This window comes from Priapulus caudatus, unplaced genomic scaffold, assembly GCF_000485595.1.
Source record: "Priapulus caudatus unplaced genomic scaffold, Priapulus_caudatus-5.0.1 Scaffold175, whole genome shotgun sequence".
Classification (NCBI taxonomy): domain Eukaryota; kingdom Metazoa; phylum Priapulida; class Priapulimorpha; order Priapulimorphida; family Priapulidae; genus Priapulus; species Priapulus caudatus.
The window spans coordinates 346,825-356,414 of NW_014577236.1; the positions used below are offsets into that span (position 1 = coordinate 346,825).

General features: G+C 45.5%; 1 protein-coding gene across 3 annotated transcripts in view; it reads left to right on the forward strand.

The window, feature by feature from the left end:
• The window catches only part of LOC106806712 (krev interaction trapped protein 1-like), a 61,296-nt gene extending 52,000 nt beyond the window's left edge, over positions 1 to 9,296 (forward strand). For all 3 annotated transcript variants that reach the window (XM_014808736.1, XM_014808738.1, XM_014808737.1), the window contains exons 6-15: positions 211 to 284; positions 543 to 692; positions 1,218 to 1,374; positions 1,918 to 2,025; positions 2,459 to 2,627; positions 3,294 to 3,451; positions 4,506 to 4,678; positions 5,035 to 5,248; positions 6,157 to 6,342; positions 6,767 to 9,296. In XM_014808736.1, the coding sequence (XP_014664222.1) occupies positions 211 to 284; positions 543 to 692; positions 1,218 to 1,374; positions 1,918 to 2,025; positions 2,459 to 2,627; positions 3,294 to 3,451; positions 4,506 to 4,678; positions 5,035 to 5,248; positions 6,157 to 6,342; positions 6,767 to 6,826 (1,449 nt within the window). In that variant the 3' untranslated portion in view covers positions 6,827 to 9,296. The remainder of the gene's footprint in view (positions 1 to 210; positions 285 to 542; positions 693 to 1,217; positions 1,375 to 1,917; positions 2,026 to 2,458; positions 2,628 to 3,293; positions 3,452 to 4,505; positions 4,679 to 5,034; positions 5,249 to 6,156; positions 6,343 to 6,766) is intronic.
• The last annotated feature ends 294 nt before the right edge of the window (positions 9,297 to 9,590 follow it).

A 9,590-nucleotide genomic window follows, 5' to 3' on the forward strand; every position in this document is an offset into this window, starting at 1 on the left:
TTATTAATATTATTATTATTATCATCAGGTGTTATTATCATTATCATCATCATTTTAATATTATTTATCACAGAGTTCAGTGGTTGTCGGGTCGTACTTGGTAAGCTTTAGCATACTTATTGCACCGCTCAACAGTATGGCCCCACAACTTTTACCGTATCAGTATTAATGCTACACGGGTAGCATTGCTAACCACGGTAATTATTACAGCTTGAAGAGCAAGAGGCAAGTAGGACGTGGAAGCCCCGGTTGAAGTACCACAAGTCCACGTCTTCTTCTGGCAGGTGAGCTTGTACATTGAGCTTTTTTCGCGCAATCACTGATTGCAGGTTCACAAAACATGTCTGTGGGAAGCTCCTCAGGTGGATGTTATTATGCAATAAATCCATTGCAACCTACACATGTTAAGTCATCTTTCAAAATAATAGTGTTATAGTACGTGCGTGCGTCGTCCGTATGCTGCTGACAGCAGTTGTGAGCACATCCCATAGGTAGTCACGTCTGTGGCATGTTGAGTTGCATCACACGCTCTCGTATTGCAGTGACTCGTCTGGTGGCTGGACAGAAGAGTTCCCTCTACACAAGTGTGCCTGCGCTGGCCAGACGCAGAAAATGCAGGAGCTGCTAGCGCAGGGATACAGCCCGACGGAGATGGACCGGGACTCCTGGGCGCCAATACATTACGCTGCCATGTACGTGATGTCCACGACCCACCTAACGTTCAGCTCGATCGATCGATAAATTAACGGCGTGCATATTCGCATTCAGATGGACCTGCGAATAAATACGTAGCTATGAAAATAGATTGTGCACGCATCTCAATGAGAGAATTACAGACACACAAATAGAGCTGTAAATACTGCGACAACGCGTCAAGTACAGTTTAATGTATCCATGCTTGCTGGCTTAGTGGTGCACACACCAATGCCTGGAGTTGAGCTTCGACTTTGAGAGGTTTTGCTTTCCTCTCACACACCAATGCAAATGCCAGAAGTTGAGCGACTTTTAGCTTTCCTCTCACACACCAATGCGAATGCTAGGAGTTGATCTTCGACTTCTAGAGGTTTCACTCTCCTCTCACCGACCTTTTAGAGGTTTTTGTGGGACTTATGAGACGTTTTAGAGGTTTAGAGGACCCTGGGGACTGACTAGCCGAGCTGTCGGTGGCGGCTGTGAGCCGAGCTGATCGCGTGACGTGTTTGCTTCTCCGCGTGCAGGTACGGCCAGCTGGGAGCGATCCAGGTGCTGCTCAACCACGGCAGCTGCCCGCCGAACATCGAGAACAGCATCGGCTGGACGCCGCTGCACTTTGCCGCGCACTACGGCCACTCGTACGTCGTCGAGCTGCTGCTCAACCACCCGTCCGTCAACATCGTGAGTGTCTCGCGTCGCCGGGCTCCTCGCGACGTCTCGTCGTCTCGAGACACACGAGGGCGAGGCTCTAGTACCTACTCCCCCTCCACGCGACCCCTCCCCTCGCGCGACCCCTCCCCCTCCGTACGACCCCTCCCCTCGTGCGACCCCTCCCCTCGTGCGACCCCCTCCCCCTCCACGCGACCCCCTCCCCCCTCTACGCGTGGTTCGGCTGTTTTCTTGAGGGGGTGGTGGGGGTAGCCGAAAATAAGTCCACGGGATATTGTCTTCTGATATACCTTTCTTAACAGAAATCGATGCAAAGTAATGTTGTATATTGATGCTGGCCGTTGGCTGACCTGTGTCATCAGAAATGCACACGTGGCTACTATACCCTTCCACCGAAGTTGCATCTTCTATCCCTAGTTTGAAGTAGACGCTGAGAATTCTGGGTAGATAATACGCAGTGTATTACATGTGAATTAATTTAAGAACGCAGTCGGACGTGTTTAGATTCTCCATTGTATTCCGTCTATGATGTTATATTCCTTCCATGCGTAACAGAATTCCAAGGATAAGGACGGCAAAGCACCCGTAGATTTGTGCGTCAGCAGCCCAAAGACGGACTGGCAGGCATGTGCAAAGCTTCTGCAGCGAGCTGCGAACCAAACGGTATGTTGGTAACACGCAAGTTTTGCTACACAGCAAGCCATCGTATTCAGGCCCATCTACTCTTTTGCAAACCTATATAACAGCTTTTGTTCTGAGATAGTTACTCGGAAATGTATTACTGGCAGTATGATTACTTTCTATGGTTAATACAATACAATGAAATAATTAATTGTGGTAGTGATAGCAGTTTAATTTATCAGCAGTCATTATTATCATTAATATTACTGCTATTATTGTTTTTGTTGTTGTTATTGTTGCTGCTGCTGTTGTGTTGATGTTTTTGTTGCTGCTGTTGTTGTTAATATTATTATTATTATTAAACTTGTATCTCTAAACGTTAGTAGCCTGAATCTTACGTGTACACGCCGGTGAGACGTGTGCAATGAGGAAGCGCATGCGTCTGACGTTCCCTCTCTCTCTCTCTATCTCGCAGCCGAAGAAGATGCAGGTTTCGTTGCTGGACGGCTCCAACATGATGTTGAACCTCGAGGCAGGCAAGGACACGACCGTGCAGCAGCTGCAGGAGCAGCTGATGCGGGAGCTGCAGCTACCCGAGGCTGCCACCAACGTGTTTGCCTTCTGGGTCTGCTCACCCCACCTACGTAAGCACTGCTGGCAGTACCGATGAATGCGCGAGTGCAGAGAGTAGGGGAGACGGTCCTGATAGTGAGGGCACCTGCGAGTGAGGGCTGGCTGTTGTTGTAGTGGGCTCTTCATAGGGAGGTTATGTGCACGTGACTGCAGAGCACCTTCTGTTCCAGTCACCTGTATGTGTGCGTGTGTGTGTGCGCACCTGTGTGTGTGTGTGTGTGTGTGTGTGTGTGTGTGTGCGTGGGCGTGCGTGCGTGCGTGCGTGTGTGTGTATGTGTGCGCGCGCGCGTGTTCGTGTGCGGCGTGTGTGTGCGTGCGTATGCCCTGCACATGAGGCCAGCGTACTGCGAAGTATAGTAAATTTTGTTAGGCATGTTTCCAATCGCTCCAAATTCTTCTCCGTTGCCATAATACTTTGGTCAGGTTAGGTGTATATTCTCGCAGAGTTCCAAAGAAGATGCAGGTTATTTTTACTTTTACAAAGCTAGTAAGTTAGTAAACGTTAAGCTTACTGTTATATTATATTATATTATATTATATATATTATTATATTGTACTGTTATGTTATATATATACCCCGCTATGCTTGCTGTTATATATATTATACCCCGCTATACTGTTAAGTTGTCTGTGTTTTTCGCCGCGCCGGCCTGACGTATGCTCGTGTCTGCTTGCAGAACTGCAGCTGAAGATGGATCACAAGCCGTGGTACCACCTCGACCTGTGGCAGAGCTCTGTTGTCAACCAGCTGACAGACCTGAGTGACACGTCGCGTGAGCAACCGAAGCTCTACCTGCGTCGCGACGCGCGCCTCAGCGTCAGCGAGGAACGTGAGGTGAGGGTCGACCACACACCCTAACGTCTAGTGCTATATATATATATATATATAACAAACAACAAATTCAAATAATAGGTTAAGGGCGTTGTGTTTTAATACACGAGATTTCGAGGTGTACATCTCTTCATCAGGCAGTTCAGGAGACATCTCGAAAGCTCGCATATTAAAACTTAAACACCCTTAACCTTTTATTTGAATTTGTTTTTTGTCTACATGGGTGTTCGTATGTGATATAATATAGTGCCTAGGGCTAGGGTGACGATGGCAGTGGTGTATTACGTCCACGCGCATCTGTACTGCGTCAGCGTGGTAGTCGTGGTGCGCCGATGTGTTGCATAACGATAGCACTAATACATGTCTGTACTGTATCAGGGTAGAATTTATGCACTGCTATGGGGTTGGGTTAACGCTAGTCCCGTTGTACTGTGTGTGAGTGAAACTTGTGCACCGATATGTTGCATAACAACAGCACTGATGCAATTCTGTCCTGGGTACTAAATACTAATGCAGTTGTCAGGATTGGATTTATGCAATACTATACTATAGCATGATGGTAATAGTGTATGTGTACTATTCTGCAAATTACAATGAGATATGGGTACAGAGAACATGATTGGGCTGTTGGGCTGATACTGTTGGGCAAATCTAGGTTAGATATTCTTACCTATTCTTAATTACCCCTCCTAATTTCTCACCAAACCTATATATTCTTTAACACTTGCTGACATATCATAAGCACATTTAACTGAAATGTAATTTTAATCCAATGGGATTATAACAGGAGTGTATAATATTATACAGTGTCTATATATAGACAATCCAGTGATCGAATCTTAGACCGGTGGTAACGGCCGGAGGGGTTATTGCGACATTACACAATTAACGGGGATCACGCAAGGGGGGGACATAACTAAAAGGGAAAGAAAGGTATACGTTACAAATACGTTACTAATATATTATACACTCCTGATAATTATAGGAGAATGTGCTGCCATCTTACAGCTGTTTGTGACATGTTTTGTGAGTAAAGATCGCTCGCGTGCTTCTGCAGGTAATCAGCAGATGTCCGACGGCAGTGAGTCTACTGTTCCACGAGGCACACGATAACTACATCAGCTCCAACTACCCCTGCTCTGATCAAGAGGCGGCCATATTGGCAGCCATATTCCTACAGTACTTGCACGGGGACTACGACGGCAAGAAAACAAAGACATACCTCGCAAAGTGAGTGCAGATTCGTAGGCGTGGTGCAGAGAGCTGATTGGCCTCGAGGTCACGGGAAGCCAGGAATGCACCGTCGTGTGTGTGTGCGTGCGTATGTGTGCGTGCATGCGTATGTTCATGCCTGATTGTGCGTGCCTCTACTTGTGTGTATGCATATGTGTCTGAGTGTGTGTGTATTTGTGTGTGTGTATTTATGTGTGTGCATGTGTGCATGCAAACAGGCACATGTGTAAGTTAATCTGCATCTACGCATGCATTTACGCATGCCTACAGGTTGCTCCGGATTACACTGTTCTTGATTTCGTGTGCAGCATCGATGTACATGTACATTAAAAACTCGTACTCTACCCGTGCAGAGAAGAACACCTGGAGCGGCTAATACCAAAAGCAAAGATGCGGGCCAGCAAGGGCACGAACTGGGTGTCGAAGATCGTCACCGAGTACAAGCAGCTGTCGTCGCGGCTGAAGGACAAGAGCCAGTTCAGCCTGCAATACAAGTTCCTGTCATTTTGTTGGCATCTGGACGTATACGGGTCAGCCCTCTTTCAGGGCATCGCCTTCACGGGCAAGGTACGTGCGTGCCGCCGAAATTGTTAAAAGTCATGTTTATCCAGTCATTTTCATATATCTTAATATAATGCTACACTAATATTACGCACAATAATATTACACACAAGGTATGTGCATTGCATGCTGACAAAATTGTGAATACCCCTAAATATCTATAATTATGCATTCACGTTTGTCATAAAACAACATTGAATTTCGAAATCTTCATTTTTGGTCGCTGACATGACACTCGCGACCGTGCTGCCACCCTGAAAAAAGTTGCGCATTTGCTCATTTATTTTGCATGATACAGACCGAGGTCTAATCACAAAAGTGCAATTATATTTATACCTAAATGCTATTTAACCGAACGATATTTATTTTAGGACAAATTTATCCATATTATAACTGAAACTATATGTCGTTTATAAGATATTGCAATCCTTCTGCTTTTAAATTAATAAATAAGAAACACCCTCGGTCTGTAGCCCTTGGTTGAAGTCCTTTTGCACAACTTTTCAAATAGTGCGCTTTGAGTAGTGCCACCGTCGTTGTAATCAAAATGTAGTCGTTAGTATTAAAACATTTTTTAATAATATTTCTAATGTTGATTGAACCGTGAAATTTTTAATGTAACGTAATTTTAACCTAAATCAACTGAAAATAACCTTAGAACCTAGAGCCAAGTATTCCTTTAATGTTTTTATTTTGTAGCATTCACTATGCTGTTAAACGCAAATAATTCAACATCTAGCATACTGACAAAAGCCTGTGATATGATTAACATGTCTGTCTACGTTAAACTTGGCAAAGAGACCTAAACGTGACAGCGTAAAACGCATCTACTGTATTGAAATCTCGTGTAGATAAAACGAAACCGCAATAAATGAGCAGCACGTTTCATAAATGCTTACTTTTTCTGCCTGCAGGGTGCGCTAGAGGTTCAGATTGGCGTGAACTGCAATGGCATCCATCTGATCAACTACCACACGAAGGTGATGTTCGAAACGTACGCGTTTAAGAGCGTCGAGTGGATGCACTCCGTCGAGCCGCCCTACGTGGAGGTGCGCGTGCGAGGATCAGCATCCAGACCGCTGAGGATACGTACGAAACAGGTACGATGCTGCATGTGAGCACTCAGCCAACCACCCATCCACCCCGTGACAGTCGAGCACGACTCCAAGCCCCTCCCCCGACCACACGGTCGTACTAGAGTTGGAAAGTTGCTGGGCGCATCTTCTCCAGCTCGCTTTTCGAGAACCGACGCGGCATGTGGTGATTAATTTGCCCAGGATGGCAACAGTCTACGGTCGCCTCGGATGGTTCGTTCTCTCTTGTGCATCATACACGAAGCCTTGAAATCTCGGGATACGTACGGTATTGCTACTTTTAACATTCCGATCGCTCAATTAAATGATGTGTGACCCGGTCAGGCAGCAGTCAAAGATAATCCTCCCCCCCCCCCGGCCGCGCGTCTTTCCGTAAACTGCTGCGCCGGAGATCGACCGAGCGTTTACTGTGGTTCGCTATCTCTTGCAGGCGCACGTCATATCGCAGCTGATGACGAAGCTGTCGCAGCAGCCGCCTGCAGTCCGGTAGTAGCCGCTCTACGATCACGCTCCCCGGCAGACGCCGACGTCGCGAGATCGGCACCTGCAGATTGACAGGTCGACCGACGTGTTGGCCGCAACGTGGTCGCAGAGTCTTCGTCGAGTGTGCGAGGCGTGAGAGGACACTTTGAGCTCGCAGTTTAGGGAAACTGTCGCATTTGCGCGTCTACGAACAGCATAGGAACAGTTGAGAAGAACTGCATCGGCTGTGGAAGTGATGACAAGGAGAGCTGATTAAGTGCTGTTGGTTTTTGAAGATGCACCTGTCAGGATGGAGGAGGGGGGCAGCAAAGGTTATTCGATAGTGGTCATTGCAAGTTTTGAGGTGCAAAATAATGTGATAAGGGACAATTCTGTGGAATTTGGATGTTCCGTAGTCAAGCGCACCACACATTTTTGTGCTTTGAATAATTGGACCTAACACTTATACAGGTTACATAGGAACATAAGTATTGCAATATGGGCATTGTGATGCCAGGCGCGGTGTTACAGACAACCCATGTTCAGACATCAGGGCTCTGAGATCGTTGCATCACTGGGTTCAACACTTGATTGCACAAAGAAAAATTATAACTAATAATCATGACAATTGATTTGGTATGTGATCCAGCTTGGTCCTGCAGCTTTGCATTCTCGCTGCTTGTTCTTGCCTTGTTATTGACTCCAAAAATCTGCGGAGGCAATTTCTGCCATCGAGGAGTCCTCTGGCAGTGTCACCTGGCTTACACGCATGTACGGTGCAACGTGGGCGTCAATGCGAAACGATAACGGTATTCGGTACAAGCACCGAGCCGTACATCAGGGAATGGCTTGCTTCCGTGAACTCCCGCCGCAGATCTAGACCTGTCTACCTGGTAGCAGCCGCGGCAACGTCAGTAGATGGATTTGTGTAACCAGGCTTGGCTGAGCAGATGTGCCGCCATGTCTCATTGATACTCCGTACCATGCATCTTTACCAGAGTGTATACAACCTTCAAGCAATACCCATTACTCGCATGTAATGCCTGATGATGCCCTAAAGTCTTATTGATACAGATTGCTATTCATAAATAACAGAGGGAATCGCCTTGTCTGATTGATACTCGATACCATGCCAGAGGGCAACAAAGTGTTGTACGGATACCCAGTGTCACGCATGTGTAACAGAGGGTACGACAATGGATCGATGCCAAGTATCGTTCATAGATAACCGAGGGTACTACAGTGCCGTATGGCTACCCATTACCATCTATGTGTACTAGAGGATAATGCTGGATGGCTACCTAATGGCATGCGTGTATACTAGAAGGTTAAGCTGATGGCTACCTAATGGCATACATGTTTACTAGAAGGTTAAGCTGATGGCTACCTAATGGCATACATGTTTACTAGAAGGTTAAGCTGATGGCTACCTAATGGCATACATGTATACTAAAAGGTTAAGCTGATGGCTACCTAATGGCATACATGTATACTAGAAGGTTATGCTGGATGGCTACCTAGTTCCAAGAAAAGGTTATCTTTTGTGAGATCCACGAGTGCGTAACTCTGTGTTATTCGCACAGCTGCCTCTGGCAAGATGGCTATCTAGAGACATGGTAGAGGATGTGTAAGGGAACATGTCTTGCGGGCAATTATCGTGATTGTTTATCACACAAGGTGCAGGTGAATTCCCCCGCGTGTTATTTCCTTTGTGCTACGGATGACGAATTTGTGCTTGAGAATTTTGGTCCAGATGTGTTTAACAAATACTATCTATCATTAAATGCTTACAGAACTTAGGCGATTTCTCATCGCCTAGGTCGTGTATTTCACAAGAGGAACGTGCACATTAGGGCCTAAATTGTTTGAATATTTGTCATGCAAACACTTGCAGGCCTAGCGCATGCTGGCTGTGAGTGGCATTTATGCATTCTGTAGTTTGATATGTATATTTATTTGTAATATACGATTTCTTGTAATCATGGTAATCCGTTGTATAGGTGTGAATAGTGCTGAACCTGGACTGACCACTGAGTGGAATGAACGTGTTGTTCAGATGTTTATCTTGGTGGCTGTTTGACAGTCATTGTATATTTAAAAACGTAGCGTAATTTTTGACATGGGTAAGTCTGTTATAATTATCTACTCATTCCTTTGGTTTTATGCGATTATAAATGGTAAACGTGGGTTAAATGTACCTATACACAACTGTAATTAGTCAGATTCCTTGATTTTGATTTCATTCGTGGTCTTCGGCCAGCTCTATGATAAATGTATATTTTCGTATTACTTTCCGTTGTAAGACATTGCTTATTGCAATTCAGAACTAAACATTTAGTAGACAAGTTAGCATGAAACCTGGTTGAATGGGTAGGAATAATTATGATGAGCTTATTTGAAAATGTGTGGCTTATTATTCTTATTTTCAGCCATTATTAAAATCGACCAATGTGCAAAGATGTTTTTTTTAAATATTTCATTTATATTTGCCTAAACAATAGCTCTTGCTGTGTTTCTGTACAGATTCGGTGTGTATTGTTTATTAGTTGGCTATCAGCGTGTAGTGAGGGTTGCGCTGACTCGCAATACTATACTTTCGTATAGCAAGTAGGCGAGGACAGTTATTCTACCACATCAACCACATTTATGCCACCACATTTGTCACTTTTTTACTACAGCCGTCTTTCCCCTGTGAAACCCGCATCCACGCCCACCTATCTGCTACACCCTCAACCCTGTCTCCCACACACTTTCAGATACGCCTCTTCTGGCGTTTTAGCGTTGTCTGTCTG